The 24,017-nt window shown below is 38.0% G+C and overlaps 2 protein-coding genes across 3 annotated transcripts; both read left to right on the top strand.

Moving 5' to 3' along the window:
• Positions 1 to 15,595: 15,595 nt before the first annotated feature.
• LOC149170644 (protein NDL3-like) lies at positions 15,596 to 18,683 on the top strand. Of its 2 annotated transcripts, none has more exons than XM_089423957.1 (3): positions 15,596 to 15,938; positions 16,231 to 16,330; positions 18,242 to 18,683. In XM_089423957.1, the coding sequence occupies exons 1-3, from the start codon at positions 15,918 to 15,920 to the stop codon at positions 18,313 to 18,315; spliced, it is 195 nt and encodes a 64-aa protein (XP_089280083.1). In that variant the 5' UTR covers positions 15,596 to 15,917; the 3' UTR covers positions 18,316 to 18,683. The 2 variants fall into 2 exon arrangements, with proteins under 2 accessions (XP_089280083.1, XP_089280082.1); XM_089423956.1 differs by lacking the exon at positions 18,242 to 18,683 and adding an exon at positions 17,314 to 17,430 and having other exon boundaries at positions 15,645 to 15,938.
• Positions 18,684 to 19,083: 400 nt separating this feature from the next.
• LOC149170643 (protein NDL1-like) lies at positions 19,084 to 23,636 on the top strand. The gene is made up of 10 exons (XM_089425668.1): positions 19,084 to 19,096; positions 19,816 to 19,883; positions 20,603 to 20,680; positions 20,789 to 20,845; positions 20,974 to 21,029; positions 21,519 to 21,682; positions 22,087 to 22,275; positions 22,469 to 22,564; positions 22,662 to 22,799; positions 22,895 to 23,636. Exons 1-6 carry the CDS (start codon positions 19,084 to 19,086, stop codon positions 21,541 to 21,543), a joined length of 297 nt encoding a protein of 98 aa, XP_089281794.1. The 3' UTR covers positions 21,544 to 21,682; positions 22,087 to 22,275; positions 22,469 to 22,564; positions 22,662 to 22,799; positions 22,895 to 23,636.
• The last annotated feature ends 381 nt before the right edge of the window (positions 23,637 to 24,017 follow it).

Raw genomic sequence — 24,017 nt, 5'->3', positions numbered from 1 at the left:
TAAATTCGAAAGACATGGATAAAGAGGATAAAGATTATGAGGAGAAGGAAAACAGTGGCAGTGAAAGCATGGGAGATGAACCTCAGCATCAGAGAAAACCACATAAGGGAGTCAGAATTATCAGAGAGGAACCATCAAACATCAGAGAGTTATAGGCTTCTCATAGATCTGTCTCTTGTTTCAGGCATCTAAGGTATTATGAGTTTTGTGAGCAGGTACAAAAAGTTCAACGTCATCTTGAGCTGACCAGGCTTTTTGTAGCCAATCTTCGTGATAACAAGGTAACTCTTTTCGGGGTGACATTTACAGTTTCATCCTCCATCATTGTTGATGCTACAAGGATTCCGAATGTGGGGGAAAAATGGTATAAGGCACAAGATTTGGATGAGCACTACTATGAGCCATACATTAAACCCAGGTACAGGAATGAAAAGAAGAGGACCTTTCCTTTCAGGTTCCTTGACGACAAGTATGCCCCTATGATGAGGATCATTATGAAGTATTTTACATGTGAGGGTGGATTTTCCAGATTGTTCACCTATCATATTAGGCTTCTTATGCACTTCGCAAGAGTGAAAATAATGAACATCCCATATTTCTTATTCAGGAACATTGAAAAAATGGCCTAAATTGTACAGAAAAAGCCATACCCCCAGCAGATGAATAGTATTTATCACTATTCCTTGATTAAGATGATTGTGCTACATCATCTCAACCTCCTCAACATCTCCTGGGATACATTTATTGCCAATGACATCTTCAATGGTCCTCAGATTCCTCCATCGGTGCCTCAAGAAGTAGAAAGGCCTTCCAGTAGTGCCAAAGTAAAGAAAAGTAAGAAGGCTAAAGAGACTAAAGTTGTTGAGAAGCCAGAAACCTACAAAACATATCAAAGAGGGGCTAGAAAGTTGTTTGCAGTGGATAGGCAAGTGTTTACTCCACCTGATGTGGAAGAGGCCTTGCCTTCTTCATCAGCTCATAGGAAAATGCTTGCTCCACAAACTATGGAAGGGGCTTTGCCTTCTTCATCAACACAACATGTACAACAGTTTCAGCAGGTGCATAGAGGGAAAGAAAAGATGTTGGAGGAAAGGCTCAATGATGAAGAGGAAAGGGAATTTTATTTGATGGAACATGATGGATCAGAACAGCCACACATTCATCATGGCATTGAGATAGTCGACTTGGAGGCTCAAGATGAGGTAACAAATGAAAATATAACCATAAGGGAAAAAGATGCACATATCCAAGCACTGATGGACAACTTGGTGAGAGCTAAGTATGTCATTTCATACCTTGAGCAAGAGAACAAGCAGCTAAGTGACAAACAAGTCCTCATGGAGCTGGAACTTCTCAAAGCAAAGAGGCAAGGTGACAAAGGCAAATCAGTAATGCAAGAGGAAGAAACCCCAGCCACCTTGACTACAAAACAAAGGCTTGAAAAGGAGATTGAGGAGGATAGAGAAACATGGCTTGACAGGGTCAATTTTCATTTGGAGAAGTTGCTACAAAGGGCCAACAGGGACAATCAAATCATTAGGCACATGGCTCGCCATTACAGGACCCGGAACAAGATTTGTAACATAAGAGTCAAGCAAATGAAGACAAGGCTAAAACAAGCACTCAAAGGCAAAAAGGAGGGTGATAGGCTTAGGTTTCTTGTTGAAGCTTCCTTGGCTAACCTAGACACTTGATGGTGGTGTTCTCCACAAATTTTGAGTAAGTTTTGAGAATTTTTTCCTTTTTGAAGAATTTTGCAATTTTTGACTCAGAAAAATTGGCTCTATGCGCAGTGCCACTGGCGTTGTGCTTTTCCTAGGGGCATCCAAACAGGAAATGGTTAGCATTTTTGGATTCACAATGATGATTACATGCACCCTATGCATTTGCTAAGCTTTTGGAGCAAAAATGGTCAACCAAAAGGTCAAAAAACACCCAAAAAATGACCTTTCTGCCCTCTTTTTGACCATGGTGCTGCGCATAGAAGAAGTCTTGGGAGAATCAGTTTTTGAGGGGTAAAATCAACTCAAAATGGGAAACTAAATGAATATTTGGAAAGTAGATAGGACAGGCCTTCTAATGAGCTATCATGAGCTCAATTTGGACACTCGGAAGACCTCCAAAATGGTCTTGCAAAAAGTGTTGTGCATAGAGCTTGACTGCTGCGCATAGGACACTTTTGTGCTGAATTTTCACTTTACTGTGCCATGACTGTGATTTTGGATTTTCTCTCATGAATGATGTTTTTACTAATTTAAATGGTTACTAGGCATGCAAATAGGATGGAGAGTATTTACTGGAAGGTAGATTCATTAGATCAAAAGTTATCTTGAGGGCAAATGAATCAGTTTCCTCCCTTTCAGAGGCAAGTTGTTAGGTTGCCTAGATTCCAGTTTCTTGTTCAGTTTTTAATGTATTAGGTCGTCATCTTATGGATTCAACCCCTGAGGATGGGAGGAGGCTGAATTAATGTCTATATCTTCATTTTCTTTCTCATTGTAAAAGGTTGGACTCAGTTGGATGCTTTTGCTTTGAGTAGACATCATTTTGTATTAGTTTTCAACAGGAGATTAATGAAAAGTTGCAGCTATTTCTTTGGGATCCATGTGGTATGATGTTCAGTTTAGTTTTGCCTATTGTGATCATATTTTAAATTGTTTTTTGTAATTCATCAGTCATTTCATTGCTTTTAAGTGGATTTTTTCAAGTTGATAGGTAGAACCCATCATTTTATGCTCTGTTTTGGGGATATATTCACAGTCTATGTTTTCTTTAGTTTAGGAAGAATCCATGTTGCTTACATGCTCTTTCTAGATCCTCACCTATCTTGAATCACCTCATCCATTAAACCCTAGAGTGCTGAGCCTTGTGCCTACCTTGCCCCATCAAACACCCTACAATTTTGACCTAATTTTCTTTCCTTAACTGTTTGGCTCCTCCTGATCCAACAAAACCCTTCAAAATCAAATCAAACCTTATGCTAATATACCTAGCCTAATATCATTTTATTGATCCAGCCATCTTGGCTGAGATCCTTATGGAGAGAGCCCTCTTCTGGCCTAGTATGGTTAGCTACTTGGCTAAGCGTGGTTTGTGGTTACCCTGGCATTGCCTTCCTTCAGTCAGAGGTTCAATCCAGATGATAACATAGTGGCGACCATACTAGGGAAGAAAGATTAGAAATTAATCACCCTAGTAAGATGTTTTATTTGAATTCTTAAGCTTGTGGATGATGAGTTTTATAATTTAATCATAGGATGAATTGGAAATTTGTAAAGCAATATCTTAATTTTCAAAATTAGACATACTGGCTTCCTGAAAGTACACCAGATCCAATCCAAATCTGAATCCTCCAACCATTGTCAGTGATCCTCATAAAATTGGGCGAAAACCTAAGAAATTTGCAGAGAAATCTAGTTTAGATGGAGAAAAATCTAGTGAGGATTTCATTCCTGGAGTTAATTCACTCCCGAGAAGGTTAGACACTTTGCAAGACATTGAGTTTGATATTAATTTTGAGCAGAGTTTGTTTCACAGTAAATATTTAAGTTGGATTGATCAGACAATTGTTGATTCCTCTATATCTATTTATAACCCCGTTGAAGAATTTTTTTCACACAATAAATCAGGGTCATAGCTTATTCACACTCTTGATCATTTGCAGAACCTCTCTTCAAACTTAAACACTTGGGTGCAAAATAAGACTCATAGGCCATCTTTTGATTTTCGAAATACTTCCATTACATCTACTACCACTCAAACTATCTCTCATCCTCTGCCTTCTTCTTCACAGATTGTTCACACCACTCAAGCTATCGTTAATCCCCCTTTGATTATACCGAATATCCCAATCCTTGTTTTAAATCCACCACCTCCCCCACCTCCAGTTATGGCTACCCGATATGCACCCCTTGTTTTTCCTCAAAATCCTGGTGCCATGCCCCCTGATTATCAAACCAAAATACCTTTCTTCGATGGCACCCAAACTATTACAGCTCAACAGCACGTAGACAAGATGAATGATTTCTTTGACCTCCATGAAGTTGAAATTGAAGATGTGATGATGAGGCTGTTTGTACAAAGTTTTGGAGGAGAAGTTTGGAAATGGTTTAGAGCCCTACTAGCAGCTTCTATCACTACTCTACCCATCCTCTAGAGGCAGTTTCTAGATTGGTGGGAGGTGAAGAAGAATCCCCTTCAGATTTTGTCCGAATATGAGAACATCAAAAGAAATGTTGGCGAAAGTGTGCAAGACTATTGTGTGAGATTTAATGCAGTATACAATGTTATCCCTGCAAATATCAAACCACCAGAGGGATTGGCTTTGCTTAAGTTTCCAAATGGATTTGATGCCAATATGGCATATCAGTTGCGTGAACGTGATCCTACAACTCTAGAAGACATGCAAAAGAATGTTGTGAGCATAGAAGCGAACTTGTTGGCCAAAAGAGCAAGAATGAGATCAGAGAAGAGAGTGACTGTGAAAGAAGAAGCATCTACATCAGATGTAAAAATGGATACATTGATTAGAACAATGGAAAGGATGGTTGATCGGTTGTCCATCACAGACAGACCTGAACCGCAGATTTAGAACCCAAACTTTAGAGGGCAACAGTAGCCCCAATTCTGAATCAAGCAAAGAGAACAAAAAGCACCGAAACAACCAACGCAACAACAACGGCATATCAGAACTCCCTTACAGCAGAATTATGTTCAAGAAGTGGAAGAAGAAGAGGAGGAATATCTGATAATTGAAACAAATCACTTCTTCACTACAGATGGTATGCCTATAATTTTGACCAAAGATGAGGAGTACGCAGAAGGTTCTGACATTCTAAAGGATGAGGACTACATCTTAGCAAATGATGTTGTTTTGGAGGTTGAATCTGATGATTACCAGCATCGTTACATGCATGCTTTGAGCGCACAGCAGAGACAATATCCTTTGAGGAGCAGAGATGTACCGAACAATCCAGTTCAAAAGAGGAAAGATGTTCAGTCAAAGAATGATCTATTAAACAATCATAAAAAAGGAAAGGCGCATGTCGATCAGAATCCTAATCAGGTAAATAATCCATCAACAAGTACAGCTGCAAAAGAGAAAGACAATCAGAAAAAGGATAGTGCAATGAAGGAGCAAACAGATAAGAGGGACATCGGTGTCAAAGAGGTAGAAAAAGTCACATATTTTAATTTAGAAAGTGAAATTGCTAAATTGAAAGTGTCCATTCTTCTGACTAAGCTTGTTAAGAATAGCCATTACAAACACCACGTGTTTAGAATGTTGCAAACTGATCCTTTGTCCGACATGGTGAATGTGTAGGATGATCATCCTAAACTTATTTTTGGTCCAGCTATAGAAGGTCAGCTAGAAGATAGCGAGGTCCCTCCCTTTTATTTGAGTCTTAGACTGCATGAGTATATTCTTCATAATGTTATGCTTGATTCCGAAGCTTCCCACAATTTTATGCCCAAGGCTATCATGGAAAAGTTGGGCCTGGATATCACCCGAAAATATCATGATTTGTGTTCATTTGATTCTGGTAGAGTTCATTGCATTGGTCTCAACAAAGATTTAGTGGTTTCCTTAGATAAAATCCCAGCCAAGAATATTTTGATGGACGTGGTAGTAGCTAATATACCACCTCGATTTGGTATGTTGTTTTCTACATTGTGGGGATCCAAACTCAAAGGCACTTTACAACTTGACTTCTCTTATGCTACAACCCCTGTTTTTGGTCAATTGAGGAAGTTGTACCAGGAAAAGAAGATGAAGTATATGATCACTAGTAAAGAGAAGCCCATAAATCATCTGATAAATGTTGTACATACAGATTTAGAGTCTTTTGTTTTGTACACTGATAGTGGATTGAATGATGTAGATATTCAGCTCGTAGAAGTAGATGATGTACCAGAAATTTTCGAAGGTTTTAGAGCAGTTCTTAATCAAGAAAAGAAAAAAGTGGCAATTTCTCTTGAGCAGTCTCCACAAGAGCAGAAAGTCAGTGAAGAACAGAAAAATGAAGCAACCAGCAAAGGTAAGATTGAAACAAAAGCAGAATTCCAACATTTGGAAGATGAAGATGGCCTTTGGAGCATGGACTTCGATGGTGCTTTGGGTAAAGATGGTGCAGGTATTGGAATTTGGATTCGAAGTCTTGTTTTTCATCCAGAAAAAGTTCCAAGTAATGTTAGAGTGTGTTCCTATAAATTAGCTTTCAATTGATCTAAAAATGAAGCGGAGTATGAGGCATTGATTACAGGTCTAAAGATTTTGAAGAAGTTGGGTGCAAAAAGGATTTTTGTTTATGGTGATTCAGAGCTAGTGATTAAACAAGTCAAAGGATAATATCAAGTGAAGCATCCATGGATGAGATATTATAGGAATGCAGTCCTAGATATTTGGAAAATTTTTCCAGAATACACATTGACAGTGGTGCCGAGAAGTCAAAACATCATTTCTGATTCACTTTCTACAGCAGCGAGCAATTTGAAAATTCCAATGAATTCTAGCAATAAATTTGAAATTCATGTTAAACATAGGCCTACTATTCCTGATAATTTGAGATATTGGCAAGTTTTCTGGGATGACTATGAAATTAATTCCTTTTTGCAGAATGAAGGGAATTTTAAGAATGCGTTCATTGATGATGTTTGTGATTTTGATGAACAAGACATTGAGGTAAATCAGATGTATGTTTTACAATTGAAGGATAATGTTATTCCTAGAGGTATTATACCTTTAGAGGAGTTGTTTGATCAAGATGATGTGGCAAGAAAACCAACCTTGGTTCCTACTAATAAAGGAGTTGAAGATGTAAACATTGGAACAGCGGACCAAGCCAAGCTTGTTAAGTTATCAAAAACATTATCTCCCTAGTCAAAGGCTAAGTATGTTAGTTTGCTTTCTGAATTTTTTGATGTTTTTGCACGGGATTACTGAGATTTGAAAGTGTATGACAAGAACATCATTTAGCATACCATTCCTATCAAGCCGGATCAAAAACCCTTTAGACAAAAGTTGAGGAGGATCAACCCAAAGCTATTGCCATCTATCGAGAAAGAGGTAAATAGATTGTTTAAAGTTGGTATCATAGTTCCAATTAGATTCTCTAATTAGGTTTCAAATTTGGTCCGGGTACGAAAAAAGACCAGGGAGATAAGGTTGTGCATTGATTTCCAGAACCTAAATAAAGTATCCCTGAAAGATAATTATCCTCTTCCTAAGATGGACCATATTCTGCAAAGAGTATTTGGAGCATCACAGATGTCACTACTAGATGGCTACTCAGGTTACAATCAAATTTTGGTGCACGAAAAATACCAAGACAAAACTGCCTTCACAACACCATGGGGGACTTTTGAGTATGCCAAGATACCATTTGGGCTGAAGAATGTTGGGGCCACTTTTCAGCGGGCTATGGATATAGCTTTCGCTAACGAGAAGGATGTTTTCTTAGTGGTTTAATTAGATGACTTGACAGTGTTTTCTGGTGCTGATAATGAGCATTTACACCACTTGAGGGTTGTTTTTCAGAAATGCAGGGATTTCGGGATTTCTTTAAATCCAAAGAAGAGTATTTTTTCCATGGAGGAAGGTAAACTCCTCAGTCACATAATTTCCAAATATGGTATTCACATTGATCCTTCTAGGGTGGAGGAAATTCAGCAAATAGACTTTCCCGGCAACAAAAAGGAGATCCAAGCCTTCAACGATAAGATGAACTTCTTACGCAGATTTATACCAAATTTGATTGAGCATTTGCGTGAGTTAACTAATATGTTGAAGAAGGACAGCACTATGAAATGGACCGAAGATACCATGAAATCTTTCAACTTGGTAAAGCTTTCTTTGACCACAGCCCCTATTTTGATCAGTCCCGAATATACTCATGACTTCATTATATTTTCATTTTCATGTAAGCACACTTTGGTTGTGGTGTTGATGCAAAAGAAGGATCGGGTGGAGCAGCCCATTGCATTTTTCAGTCGGACTATCAGAGATGTTGCTTTGGGCTATAACATCATTGAGAAACAAGCTTTGGCTCTTAAAAAGGCATTGAAGTATTTTCGAGTCTACATTCTGCATTTGCATACCATAGCATATGTTCCCAACGTGGCTGTCAAAGATTTCCTCATGCAAACTGATCTGGAAGGAAGAAGAGTTAAGTGGATAGTAGCGATGTTAGAGTATGATCTTGAGATCAAGCCCATGAAACTGATCAAAGGTCAAGGCTTGGAAAAACTCATGGCTGAGTTGAATCTTCATGCTCTACACATAAATCTTATTGCAGCAATTTTAGATGATGAAGATGGTGGCACACTCATTCAGGTATCTGAGATGTTTCTCAACTCACCTTGGTATTCTGATATAGTATATGTTCTTCAACATCTTTCTCCTCCTTCTGGAATGTCGAAAAGCAAAGGTAGATCACTAAAACTGAAGCCTGCAAAATTCTGCATTTTAGATAGTGCTCTCTATTGGAAAGATCTAAGAGCAATTCTTATTAATTGTTTGGTTGAAAATGAAGCTCAACAGGTAATGAATGATTTTCATAGAGGAGATTGTGGGGGTCACTTGTTTTCGAAAACAACGGCTAATACAATCTTGAGAGCAGGGTATTAGTGGCCATCTTTGTTTTCAAATTTATATAAAACAGTCATGAGCTACCACGAATGTCAATTTTTCAGGGAAAAAGGAAGTTGCTTCCTCTTTCTTTGAATCCATTTGTGGTCAATGTGCCTTTCCAGCAGTGGGGTCTTGATTTCATAGGAGAAATTCATCCTACATCATCAGCATAACACAAATGGATTTTGACAGCTATCGATTACTTCACCAAATGGATCGAAGCCATTCTGACAAGGCAAGCTATGGACACGATAATTATTCAGTTTTTAGAGTCCAATATCTTGTCTCATTTTGGTTTCCCTCACAAGATTATTACAGATAATGCAGCAGTGTTTAAGTCGAAGAAAATGGTTGATTTTTGTGATAAATATAACATCATGTTGGCTCATTCCACGGCATATGATCCGTAAGGCAATGGACTAGCTGAGTCTTCAAATAAATCCTTGGTAAACATTATTAAGAATATGTTGGAGGCAAACAAAAAGAATTGGCATCGAAATCTTGTCAATGCTTTGTGGTCTGACAGAGTAAGCAGTAAGAAATCAATAGGTATGTCGCCTTTTGAATTGGTTTATGGTACTTATACAGTGTTTCCTACATCCCTTGCAGTCCCGGTTATGAAATTATTGCAAGAGGTCGGCAGTGAAGAAGATGATATTCAGCACCGAATCAATAAAATGATTCACCTTCAACAAACAAGGGAAGATATTTCTCAAAACACTTTCCGGATGCAAGAGAAGATAAATAAAATTTATGACCGTAAAACCAAGGCAGAAAAGCTTCAACTGGAAGATGTAGTGCTGCGATGGGATGCACGAAATGAAGAAAAAGGGAAACATGGTAAGTTTGACAATCTGTGGAAAGGACCTTATAAAATCTCAGCCTATCAAGGACAGAATGCATTTTTATTAAATGACATGTATGGTCAAGAATGCTTAGGAGGACCAGTGAATGGTAGGCTCCTGAAACACTATTATTTCTGATGCAGCTTGCTGAAGTTGTTTCATTGTCATTGTATATACCAGTTTGGTTTCCTTGTAAGATTTGAAGTACAATGTCATTTGAGCTTGGGGCCCGAAGTGAAGGCTATAAATTTTACATGCTTTGTGCTATGTTTAGTTTCTTTTTAGTCAATCTAGAGTGAGTTGTCAATCAATTTTCAGTTTGTATTGAGTCATTTTTCAAAAATTTCAAAAAGTTTTCAGTATCTCATTTGTTTGACCATATTGGCCCAATCAGCTAGGCACTTGGTCTATGGTGTTCTTGACACCTCCAAGGAGTTTCCATCCCCAATAAGGCAAATGTTAGTGTAAGTATATGCATACTCCCATCAGGGATCAAATCTACTCTTTGCATTTTCATTTTAGGTGTCTCATACTAAATTTTTTATCATTCCACTAGGTCATGCCAAAATGGTCCATTGATGGTTGTCTTCTTCTCAGAAAATCAAATTTTCCCTCATGAGGTACATTTACTGACCCATCTCCATGTTGCATTTAGTTATGGTTTCAGTTATGCCATTTTTAGAGTGAAGGCAGTTATGTTTCCATTAGGTCTTAGGGTTCATTTCCAAGGTCTTTCCATTAGGTCTTAGGGTTCATTTCCAAGGTCTTTCCATTAGGTCTTAGGGTTCATTTCCAAGGTCAAAAGCATAGTTTCATGTGTAAATAAAGGGCAGCAAAGGTATAAGGAAGACCAATAAAAAAAGAGTGATTGGTAATAAGTCATGGTTATTGTACAAAGATCTTATTTAACTGATGTAATTTTCATCTCAAAAACATGTTTTTGAGATGAAAACAGAGTATTTTAGTTGATTCATATTTTTTTGATGTAATTCAAGTCATTTCATGTAATAAGTATTCCCATAAGCTACCCAATAATTTCTCCTTACTACAAGAAAATGAAGCCATTGAAGAAATCAGCTCAACCAAAGCATCATCCACTTGAAAAGAGACAAAGAAAGAAAAGCATTAAACAGATATTTGAAGACAAAGTAAAAGTTCCAAAAAACATTATAAAGTGGCTTTTTCCTAAGGAAAAAACAAAATTACCCTCTATATAAGATTTAAAAATCCTTTTTCAAAATGCATCATACTCATTTGACAAAGAGAGAGAAGAGAGTTGAAGGAGAGAAGGGAGTTGAAGCAAATTAGTGGCTGAGCAAAGCGGAGGCACTATGCATAGAGCAAGGAGCATTGCGCATGCAGACAGGCGTTGTGCATAGAGACTATGTAACAGTGAATTTTTGCATGGCACTATGCATACAACCAAAGCGTTGTGCACCTATACAAGGCGTTGCACATAGGGACAACAAACACCAATACTACACTAACAACCATCTAAATCGCTCTTTTTCTACCTAGAGACTCTAAGCAAGTAAGTACACTCCTTAAACCATCCTCCCGGCACTCATTTCATGATTTTGAAGTTTGTTTGCTATTTAAATTTTCAAACCCTAGGTTGTCTAAAAACCCTCCCTGCTTACCATATCCCTTATTCCCACATTCTGTTGTCAAATCCCTACACCTATCCCCTATACTCTAATCCCCCAAATAAAATTCCTACACCTCTCCCCTATACCCTAATCCCCCAAACAAAATCCCTACACCTATCCCCTATACCCTAATCCCCAAAACAAAATCCTTAAACCCCTATTTACTAAACAATCCCTACCAAAAAATACCCTCCTTCTCACTCTCACATCATACATATCTCATCCTACATCACACAAACTCCTCTCCCCTTACCCTATCCCTATTCACCATAACTCATTTCTTGATTACCTTCTCTGGGGTTTTCAAAGTTTCAAATTCAAAATACATGGATAAAGAGGATAGAGATTATGAGGAGGAGGAAAACAGTGGCAGTGAAAGCATGGGAGATAAACCTCAGCATCAGACAAAACCACATAAGGGAGGTAGAATTATCAGAGAGGAACCATCAAACATCAGAGAGTTACAAGCTTCTCATAGATCTGTCTCTTGTTTCAGGCATCTAGGGTGTTATGAGTTTTGTGAGCAGGTACAAAGAGTTCAACGTCATCCTGAGCTGACCAGGCTTTTTGTACCCAATCTTCATGATAACAAGGTAAATCTTTTCGGGGTGACATTTACAGTTTCATCCTCCATCATTTCTGATGCTACAAGGATTCTGAATGTGGGGGAAAAATGGTATAAAGCACAATATTTGGATGAACACTACTATGAGCCATACATTAAACCCAGGTACATGAATGAAAAGAAGAGGACCTTTCCTTTTAGGATCCTTGACAACAAGTATGCCCCTATGATGAGGATCATTATGAAGTATTTTACATGTGAGGATAGATTTTCCAGATTTTTCACCTATCATATTAGGCTTCTTACGCACTTCACAAGAGTGAAAATGATGAACATCCCATAATTCTTATTCAGGAACATTGAGAAGATGGCCTACATTGTACAGAAAAAGCCATACCCCCAGCAAATGAATAGTATTTATCACTATTCCTTTATTAGGATGATTGTGCTACATCATCTCAACCTCCTCAACATCTCCTCGGATACGTTTATTGCCAATGACATCTTCAATGGTCCTCAGATTCCTCCATTGGTGCCTCAAGAAGCAGAAAGGCCTTCCAGCAGTGCCAAAGTAAAGAAAAGTAAGAAGGCTAAAGAGACTAAAGTTGTTGAGAAGCCATAAACCTACAAAAGATATCAGAGAGGGACTAGAAAGTTGTTTGCAGTGGATAGGCAAGTGTTTACTCCACCTGATGTGGAAGGGGCCTTGCCTTCTTCGTCAACTCATAGGAAAATGCTTGCTCCACAAACTGTGGAAGGGGCTTTGCCTTCTTCATCAACACAACATGTACAACAGGTGCAGCAGGTGCATAGAGGGAAAGAGAAGATGCCGAAGGAAAGACTCAATGATGAAGAGGAAATTGAATTTGATTTGATGGAACATGATGGATCAGAACAGCCACACATTCATAATGGCATTGAGATAGTCGACTTGGAGGCTCAATATGAGGCAACAAATGAAAATATAACCATAAGGGAAAAAGATGCACAAATCCAAGCACTGATGGACAACTTGGCGATAGCTAAGTGTGTCATTTCATACCTTGAGCAAGAGAATAAGCAGCTAAGTGACAAATAAGTCCTCATGGAGCTGGAACTTCTCAAAGCAAAGAGGCAAGGTGACAAAGGCAAATGAGTAATGCAAGTGGAAGAAACCCCAGCCACCTTGACTACAAAACAAAAGCTTGAAAAGAAGATTGAGGAAGATATAATATGGCTTGACAGGGTCAATTTGCATTTTTAGAAGCTGCTACAAAGGGCCAACAGAGACAATTAAATCATTAGGCACATGGCTCGCCATTACAAGACCTGAAACAAGATTTGTAACATAAGAGTCAAGCAAAAGAAGACAAGGCTAAAACAAGCACTCAAAGGAAAAAAGGAAGGTGATAGGCTTAGGTTTCTTACTAAATATTCCTTGGCTAACCTAGACACTTGATGGTGGTGTTCTCCACAAATTTTGAGTAAGTTTTGAGAATTTTTTCCTTTTTGAAGAATTTTGCAATTTTTGACTCAGAAAAATTGGCTCCAGTGGCGTTGTGATTTTCCTAGGGGCATCCAAACAGGAAATGGTCAGTATTTTTGGATTCACAGTGATGATTACATGCACCCTGTGCATTTTCTAAGCTTTTGGAGCAAAACTGGTCAACCAAAAGGTCAAAAAACACCCAAAAAATGACCTTTGTACCCTCTTTTTGACCATGGCATTGTGCATAGAAACATTCTTGGTAGAATCCGTTTTTGAGGGAACAAATCAAGTGCAAATGGGAAAATAAAGGAATATTTTGAAAGTAGACAGGACAGGCTTTCTAATGAGCTATCATGAGCTCAATTTGGACACCGGGAAGACCTCAAAAATGGTCCTTCAAAAAGTGTTGCGCATAGAGCTTGAGCGCTGCGCATAGGACTATTTTGTGCTGAATTTTCACTTTACTGTGCCATGACTGTGATTTTGGATTTTCTCTCATGAATGATGTTTTTACTAATGTAAATGGTGACTAGGCATGTAAGTAGGATGCATAGTAGTTACTAGAAGGTAGATTCATTAGATCAAAGGTTATCTTGAGGAATAATGAATCAGTATCCTCCCTTTTAGAGGCAAGTTGTTAGGTTGCCTAGATTCCAATTTCTTGTTCAATTTTTGATCTATTTGTTCCTCATCTTAGGGATTCGACCCCTGAGGATGGGAGGAGGTTGAATTAATTTCTATATATTCCTTTTCTTTCTCATTGTAAAAGGTTGGACTCAATTGGATGCTTATGCTTTGAGTAGACATCATTTTGTATCAATTTTCAGCAGGAGATTAATGAAAAGTTGCAGCTATTGCTTTGGGATCCATGTGGTATGATGTTCAGTTTAGTTTTCTCTATTGTGATCATATGTTAAAAAAAAATTTGTAATTCATCAATCATTTCATTGCTTTTAAGTAGATGTTTTCAAGTTGATAGGCAGAACCCATCATTTTATGCTCTGTTTTGGGAATATATTCATAGTCTATGTTTTCTTCAGTTTAGGAAGAATCCATGTTGCTTACATGCTCTTTCTAACTCCTCACCTATATTGAATCACCTCACCCATCAAACCCTAGAGTGTTGAGCCTTGTGCCTACCTTGCCCCATCGAACACTGTTGGCTTATATAGGCCTGACCCAGGTTCGGAAGAATTATTTAGCTAAGCAAATCCCACAGCTACCGGCCCTTTTGGCAACAGTTCGTGGAGCGCGAACTGAGGTCTCACCTGAGGTAGCAAAGGAGGGTGCTGGAACCAGGTTTCTGCACCCTAGGGATGTTTGGATGTGGTCTGGAGGTATCGCACATCGTTTTGCAGCTTCGCGCTGACTCGGTATTCGCGCAGATCCAGAATACCCCTTACTGCCTATTAGCGCGTTGTCTACAGATCTAATCTATGAGATGAAGTATTGCAAATCGGGTCTACTTAGATGGGTCTTTAAGTAAACATTTATCATATTTATTCAGTTCGCGTATTAAGATGACACCCAGATTCACAAGTATTCAAGAAACAAGCATATGCGCATAGATTAAAATAGTCTTATTAACCATATAAACGGGAAGATTCACGATAATTTAGATTTGACACAGAATTATCAGAAGAAACTTATCTTTATTTCCACTTTATCCCCAATACATCCAGATCCACCCTACGCACTCAGCTGCAGGGGTCCGTGCACACAGCTGCGGACTCTTTAGGCCTCTACACACATAATTGCAGAGCCTCTATCCACTACCCGACTCGGACTCACAGACGCTTTCATTTCTTAAGAATCCATTACCATTCAGATCCAAAAACATACTCAAAAAGAATTGTCTTTCCCATAGAGTCGCACTCTATTTATACCTACCTATGGTCCGTGGACCGACTTACTTCCTATTATTTTATATTATTTTTCGGGCGGACAACCCTTTGACTCGACCTTTTACACTTCACGTTGCGCATATTTCAAAGGTTTACAATATTTTTATCCTATTTTCTAGGTTATCAGACCCAAAACTGTTATGCGGGACCTCCGCTACCCAACAGTCCCGCAACACAATCATCGTGGCTCGTCCCGAGTCACCCGTTGGTGCGGCAAGATGCGTTGTCATGGCTTCGCAGTTCACATCCCTCTGAGTGATGCTCGTCGTCCTACTACTTCTTTTTTGTCTCCTACAATGCTTCGTCTGGCTCCCGCTCAAGGTTAATTTTAGGGGCGAATAATAGCCCAAAGGCGAAATTTAAGACTTTTTATATTTTAATAGGGCGAATTTTTAAATAAAATAATAAATTTTTTTTTTATATAATTAGCCCATATTTTATTTAAAAATTAATTTATTTTTTTATTTTAGCCCAGGGCGGATAAACTAACCGAATCGAATTTGATCAAAATCGCCCCATTTTGATATTTGCGGAATCGTATTTGATCAAAATCGCCCCCATTTTGATATTTGCTCCTGGTTTGGGAGAGCAAAATCGCCATTTTTGATTTACAGTTTGGGTTTTCTGGTTTGGGAGTGGTTTGTGAGGGTCGATTTAGTCCCGGGAGTGGTTTGTGAGGGTCGATTTGGTCCTGGGATGTTAGATTTGTTTTGAAATGGAGGGCGGAGCTTAATTTGTTTTCAAATGGAGGGCGGCTCCCTGTTTTGACGGATTCAGCCCGCTGTTTTGGTGTAACGGATTCAGCCCGCTGTTTTGGTGTATATGGCTCCAGCGGCTCTGTTTCTGTGGATGTCGAAATGATTCCTTGGGGTGGGCAGGTAAATGCACTGTGCAGGTTTTTCATTGAGATAAAAATGCCCTGCTAATTGGATCTCAGTTTGCATTCACCTTCATATTTGGTTCTGTAGAGATTATGTACAGGCATTGAGGAAAATTGCGAGACATTGTGCTGGGTGTCCTAAATTTTGTCTGTGAATGCCTTTTATGGGTTTGGCTTTGTTGTGTGTCAGACCAGCATTGCCACTTGGGGGTTTCTTTTAACTTTTGAACCGTTTTGCCTGCAAATGTGTCTTGGCTTACATTATTGTAATGGTGTGACTTTGAATGCAGGAGCATGTTGTGCAGACTAGCCATGGGCCAATCTCTGTTTTTGTATGCGGAGACCAGGAGAAGCCTGCCCTTGTTACTTATTCGGATGTTGCCTTGAACTGTGAGTTTCATCTCTGTATCTTATTGACATGATTCTTAGCGTCTTGCAGATTGATTACGTCAGTCATTTCATGCAAAGGCAATGTTTGCGCAATTTGCATGATGGTTGTGCTTTGCTGGTAGCCCTGTATAAGTTATTGAGCCCACCGTGGGCATTTGTCATGGTAGCTTCTATTCTATTATTTGAGATAATCTGAAGCAATGATGAAATTTCCATATGTTCTGTTGCATTCGAAAAAATGACTCTGTAAACAGGGATCATCATTTGTATATTGGTGATCAACTTACGATCTCGATACATTTCCATGCCCACCATCTCTATGCCGATTTCAGGTTTGATTAATTCCTCAAATTTCCTATCATGGTGGACATGGAGTGAATCTTAGACTATATTGTATTTGTTCAATCAGCATGCTCAAAATCACTTTGTAGTTTGCCCTGATAGCATCCTGGTGTAGCAAACTCTTGATGACACCTCATTTTCGCAAGTGTCTCTTGCATTTTTTTCCATTTATGAAATCATTTGCTTTTATTGATTGCCGCCCTCTTGGTGTTTCCTTTTCTCTTCAACGATACTGTTAATGCATTCAGACATGCAATGTGCATTCTGGGCTAATGAGTGAAATTATTGAACTTACTTCTTTAAAGCAGTATTTCACACCAACAAGTTTTTGTGCATTCTGGGCTAATGAGTGAAATTATTGAACTTACTTCTTTAAAGCAGTATTTCACACCAACAAGTTTTTGCTAATCTGGCAAGCAATGAGTAGAAATATGTTGATGGGTTGATGCCATTTCTGTGGTTATTGTAACATCTTCTTTTTCTTCCACAGCAATACATTACATTGATGGAATAAGAATTTTGAAGTTTTGTAAATTAATAAAATCAATTGATTGACAGAACCTTGTGATTAACCGTGTAATTTGTATACTAAATTATTTGTCGTTACTAACTGGTCCGGCATCTATTTGTTTCTTGAACAGACATGTCATGCTTTCAAGGGTTGTTCTTCTTCCCTGAGGCTGCTTCGTTATTCTTTCACAATTTCTGTATCTATCATATTGATGCACCTGGACATTAGCCTCATGATAGATATTAGCCTCATGCTGATCGTGTTTTTGCAGGTGATGATGAATTTGCTTTAATTTTATGGCATGTGTGGAATTCCAATACATCTCTATGCCGATTTCAGGTTTGATTAATTCCTCAAATTTCCTATCATGGTGGACATGGAGTGAATCTTAGACTATATTGTATTTGTTCAATCAGCATGCTCAAAATCACTTTGTAGTTTGCCCTGATAGCATCCTGGTGTAGCAAACTCTTGATGACACCTCATTTTCGCAAGTGTCTCTTGCATTTTTTTCCATTTATGAAATCATTTGCTTTTATTGATTGCCGCCCTCTTGGTGTTTCCTTTTCTCTTCAACGATACTGTTAATGCATTCAGACATGCAATGTGCATTCTGGGCTAATGAGTGAAATTATTGAACTTACTTCTTTAAAGCAGTATTTCACACCAACAAGTTTTTGCTAATCTGGCAAGCAATGAGTGGAAATATGTTGATGGGCTGATGCCATTTCTGTGGTTATTGTAACATCTTCTTTTTCTTCCACAGCAATACATTACATTGATGGAATAAGAATTTTGAAGTTTTGTAAATTAATAAAATCAATTGATTGACAGAACCTTGTGATTAACCGTGTAATTTGTATACTAAATTATTTGTCGTTACTAACTGGTCCGGCATCTATTTGTTTCTTGAACAGACATGTCATGCTTTCAAGGGTTGTTCTTCTTCCCTGAGGCTGCTTCGTTATTCTTTCACAATTTCTGTATCTATCATATTGATGCACCTGGACATTAGCCTCATGATAGATATTAGCCTCATGCTGATCGTGTTTTTGCAGGTGATGATGAATTTGCTTTACTTTTATGGCATGTGTGGAATTCCAATACATCTCTATGCCGATTTCAGGTTTGATTAATTCCTCAAATTTCCTATCATGGTGGACATGGAGTGAATCTTAGACTATATTGTATTTGTTCAATCAGCATGCTCAAAATCACTTTGTAGTTTGCCCTGATAGCATCCTGGTGTAGCAAACTCTTGATGACACCTCATTTTCGCAAGTGTCTCTTGCATTTTTTTCCATTTATGAAATCATTTGCTTTTATTGATTGCCGCCCTCTTGGTGTTTCCTTTTCTCTTCAACGATACTGTTAATGCATTCAGACATGCAATGTGCATTCTGGGCTAATGAGTGAAATTATTGAACTTACTTCTTTAAAGCAGTATTTCACACCAACAAGTTTTTGCTAATCTGGCAAGCAATGAGTGGAAATATGTTGATGGGCTGATGTCATTTCTGTGGTTATTGTAACATCTTCTTTTTCTTCCACAGCAATACATTACATTGATGGAATAAGAATTTTGAAGTTTTGTAAATTAATAAAATCAATTGATTGACAAAACCTTGTGATTAACCGTGTAATTTGTATACTAAATTATTTGTCGTTACTAACTGGTCCAGCATCTATTTGTTTCTTGAACAGACATGTCATGCTTTCAAGGGTTGTTCTTCTTCCCTGAGGCTGCTTCGTTATTCTTTCACAATTTCTGTATCTATCATATTGATGCACCTGGACATTAGCCTCATGATAGATATTAGCCTCATGCTGATCGTGTTTTTGCAGGTGATGATGAATTTGCTTTACTTTTATGGCATGTGTGGAATTCCAATACATCTCTATGCCGATTTCAGGTTTGATTAATTCCTCAAATTTCCTATCATGGTGGACATGGAGTGAATCTTAGACTATATTGTATTTGTTCAATCAGCATGCTCAAAATCACTTTGTAGTTTGCCCTGATAGCATCCTGGTGTAGCAAACTCTTGATGACACCTCATTTTCGCAAGTGTCTCTTGCATTTTTTTCCATTTATGAAATCATTTGCTTTTATTGATTGCCGCCCTCTTGGTGTTTCCTTTTCTCTTCAACGATACTGTTAATGCATTCAGACATGCAATGTGCATTCTAGGCTAATGAGTGAAATTATTGAACTTACTTCTTTAAAGCAGTATTTCACACCAACAAGTTTTTGCTAATCTGGCAAGCAATGAGTGGAAATATGTTGATGGGCTGATGCCATTTCTGTGGTTATTGTAACATCTTCTTTTTCTTCCACAGCAATACATTACATTGATGGAATAAGAATTTTGAAGTTTTGTAAATTAATAAAATCAATTGATTGACAGAACCTTGTGATTAACCGTGTAATTTGTATACTAAATTATTTGTCGTTACTAACTGGTCCGGCATCTATTTGTTTCTTGAACAGACATGTCATGCTTTCAAGGGTTGTTCTTCTTCCCTGAGGCTGCTTCGTTATTCTTTCACAATTTCTGTATCTATCATATTGATGCACCTGGACATTAGCCTCATGATAGATATTAGCCTCATGCTGATCTTGTTTTTGCAGGTGATGATGAATTTGCTTTACTTTTATGGCATGTGTGGAATTCCAATACATCTCTATGCCGATTTCAGGTTTGATTAATTCCTCAAATTTCCTATCATGGTGGACATGGAGTGAATCTTAGACTATATTGTATTTGTTCAATCAGCATGCTCAAAATCACTTTGTAGTTTGCCCTGATAGCATCCTGGTGTAGCAAACTCTTGATGACACCTCATTTTCGCAAGTGTCTCTTGCATTTTTTTCCATTTATGAAATCATTTGCTTTTATTGATTGCCGCCCTCTTGGTGTTTCCTTTTCTCTTCAACGATACTGTTAATGCATTCAGACATGCAATGTGCATTCTGGGCTAATGAGTGAAATTATTGAACTTACTTCTTTAAAGCAGTATTTCACACCAACAAGTTTTTGCTAATCTGGCAAGCAATGAGTGGAAATATGTTGATGGGCTGATGCCATTTCTGTGGTTATTGTAACATCTTCTTTTTCTTCCACAGCAATACATTACATTGATGGAATAAGAATTTTGAAGTTTTGTAAATTAATAAAATCAATTGATTGACAGAACCTTGTGATTAACCGTGTAATTTGTATACTAAATTATTTGTCGTTACTAACTGGTCCGGCATCTATTTGTTTCTTGAACAGACATGTCATGCTTTCAAGGGTTGTTCTTCTTCCCTGAGGCTGCTTCGTTATTCTTTCACAATTTCTGTATCTATCATATTGATGCACCTGGACATTAGCCTCATGATAGATATTAGCCTCATGCTGATCGTGTTTTTGCAGGTGATGATGAATTTGCTTTACTTTTATGGCATGTGTGGAATTGTCAAAGAAAGTTTACTTCAACGGTATTTTAGCCAGGTAATTTAAATAATCCACTGCTTTCGTTTCTTTTTTCATGGGGTTTCCAACCCTGTTTTCATTCTGATTATTCTGTTTACACTGTTGGAACCATTGTGGGTATGGCAGGAAGTGCGCTGCAATATACAAGGCTTGGAGTCTGATATTGTGCAGGCTTGCAGAAGGGTAAGCATCCTTTGCACTGAAATATGTACTTTATGGAATTGGGGTTCAAGGTATCTGACTGTGTGGATTTCATCTTATTTACCCTTTGTTGTGGAATACTCTCTAAATTCCGATGGTTGTGTACACAGCCGCTGGATGAGAGGCAGAGCAGTAATGTTATGCGCTTTATGCAAGTGATGAGTCAGTAAGTTTCAAATTTGTGAAATAATTTCTTATGTTTTGAGAAGCAGTTTTAGGTTTGAAATTGCTGATCGAATTCCCATTGGAGATTTCTCCATATTCTACGAACTTCCTGTAGAAGAGGCTTGAGAATTTTCTGTCAATTCATTGATGGTTTGCCTTCAGTGAATGCTAGGTGTCCCTGTGAATAACGTGTGTTTTGTTTTTTCATTTTTCTTCTAAGAAAACTGATATTTTTTTGCCTTAGAAGAAAATCATCTACTTTTTCATATTGAAAATAAAAAAATATACATTACATATATTTCACCTGAAGTTTATAAAAAAACAACATCATATAAGCTGTCCATTGGTCTGAATAAAACTAGTAAAAGATATGTCTCCAAGGTAGCACCTTCCATCAAAAAGTTGATACCATGAGCTCCCTGGCCCATCACACCTGTTTTTTGATAGACAATCTGCAACTTGGTTCTAATCCCTCGTCGCATGCTGGCAGGAGCAAGACTGAAAGTGAGTCTTGAGGCCCGTATCAATCCAGCATTCCAGTGTTTCAATGAGATAATACGCCATAATCAAAGAGAAGATCCACAAGGAGAGGCGGTTAAGAAATCATGGCTTCAACTAGACACAATGTTGTGAAAAGTCAAAGACTTGTGGAGGGTAAGAAGACAAATTGCACTGTTGCTAAAGAATTAGTAAAGCTTTTGGCGCACAATGAAGATGTGCAGTGCATTATAAGTTTTACTATTGCAGATCATATTGGTCCTCAAATTAGAAGTTTGATTAGTTCTTGTAAGATTTGGACTAGGATTCTCTAACAGAACAAGGATTCTCTATTCTAGGAAATGACTGTATGCATTTTAAATGATTGGTTGTGTATATCACTGTTTATACGATACGTATTCAGGATGTGCAAGATCAATTTGGAGCAGTTGATGATAGAATTGATCCTAAAGTTCGTAGTGCCACTGTTCCAATGGTTGAAAAAAATGTTTCAGCCATTTGTGACCAGTGTGAATGCCACTGATAAATTGGCTAACTTTCTTGGTGGAATGTTACTGCAGAAAGAACATTGCTGGAACAGATTCACTTAAAAGAGTGTATACCGAGCACTTACACTGAAATCACTAAGAAGAAAGGGAAGAAGTCTGCATAGAAAAGTTTAAAGGAAACTTCACAAAAAACCCTTGAAAAATGATGTTGTATCAAGCAGGGCCATTATTGCAGAGATTGTGTCAAGGCCCATTACCACAGTAAATATATATTATTTAGAACTATGTTGTAATTTTTGTCAGGGTTCATGTTTAGGTTCAACTATCACTGGCTACCCTATTCTGGAAGAGCTTTTGCTCTCCTGAAGACATCTTGATCTAACTCTTCATTCTTTGTTTTCACCTCCATAAAAAATCTCTAGTGGATTCATAAATTTTCCTTTTATTGTGACAGACTATTTTATGTGGTATTGTTGGCATACCTCCTTCAAATGGTGTTATTCCTGAATCTCCAATGCACATGAAAGGCTTAGCTACCCTCAAACATCAGGTACTAATATATTGGAATTATCAATTGCAGCTTCTCAGGGAAAAGACACAATTCAGACATTTTATAGACGAGTAACTTACAAGTACTTTTGTTACAGTTGGTGCTTAGCAAGTTAGTGACAACAATCTGGAAAAGTATGCAGAAAAATTCAACCTTAGGGCAATTATACAGAAACATGCAAGAAGCCTATGAGCAAATGCAGACCCCAATGGTTTATCAGCCTCCACCTGCCTTGGTAATGGTCTTATTTTTGAGTTTGGGTGTTTCATTTTATCTAATTTTCCTCTCCCTTTATTTATTTGTCTTGTCATGTCCCAACCATTTATGCAGGCACTTAAGGAATTGAAAGAGACCACAATTCAGTTGGCCGCAAGTACTGGGAATATGGATGCCCAGTTGATGAATCAATTTTTAATGTTGACAAGGACGTGGATGGCCTGCTTCCTGTTGAGGTGAAAGAACAACAATTGAGTAATTTGTTGCAATCTCTGATGGCGGTTGGCTGCCTTGCAGTAATGCCCATGATTAGAAAGATCCCAACTTCTATGCTTTGGGGTTACTTTGCCTTCATAAACTTGTGTTATTGGTCTGTTTTCCCATCGGGAAAATCAATAATGCAAGGTCAAATCAGTTGTGAATGATTGATGGCATAATGAAAAGGCGAACCTTTACTCAAAAAAATAATAATAGATCATTTTTTATAAATGTAGCTTTAGAATGATCTTGCTTTGAAGTAGAGACTAAAATCAAGGAAATGATAGGAAGCCTACAATGCTGGATTAGTGCTTAGTTCAAATAAGCATGACAATGAGAGGCCTTTTGAACATGATTGTGAGGTTATTGTTGATTCAAATATTTTTTCAGCAGAAAAATAAAGCATGGAGTGAACATTTAGTGCACAAATATCCCCTGTTTTAATGGATGACTAAAACCAGGAGGCCTTACAACCATATATGTAAAGTCAAGTCAATGGTTCTACATGGTTCAGTCATTTAATATACTCAAAACTTTAGCCCAAAAATTAATACAATATAAGTCTGCTCTAGAATACAACAGAAGCAAAATAGATCACATATATGCCCTTCCCACACTCATTTCTTCTGCTAATTTTGGACACTGACTACCATTTCAGTTCTGGGCATTTTTGTAGTATTGATGTTTGGCCCAACGGATACCAGCCGAAGTCCCTTCCTTCACCATTTTGGCCCCAGCAGACGCCGCACATTTCATCTTCTTGTTAGTTGTTATAATCTGCTAATCTGGTCAAGACCACAAACTTGTTTTTCTGTGCTGTGTCCTGGTCGTTGTATGAATAATCCCACTGCTTAGGCCCATGTAAGCCCAAATGAATTTCTACGCTCATTGGAAGCCATTAATGCAATCAAATACTGTTCACACAGCGCTTCAATATTTCTAAAATAGTTAAATTGATGTTCACTAGAAGTGTAACAGA

Source organism: Pinus tabuliformis, chromosome 4_2 (genome assembly GCF_031772625.1).
Source record: "Pinus tabuliformis cultivar Carrire ecotype Pingquan chromosome 4_2, CPIR1, whole genome shotgun sequence".
NCBI lineage: Eukaryota > Viridiplantae > Streptophyta > Pinopsida > Pinales > Pinaceae > Pinus > Pinus tabuliformis.
This window is presented reverse-complemented; position numbering and strand designations above follow the sequence as displayed.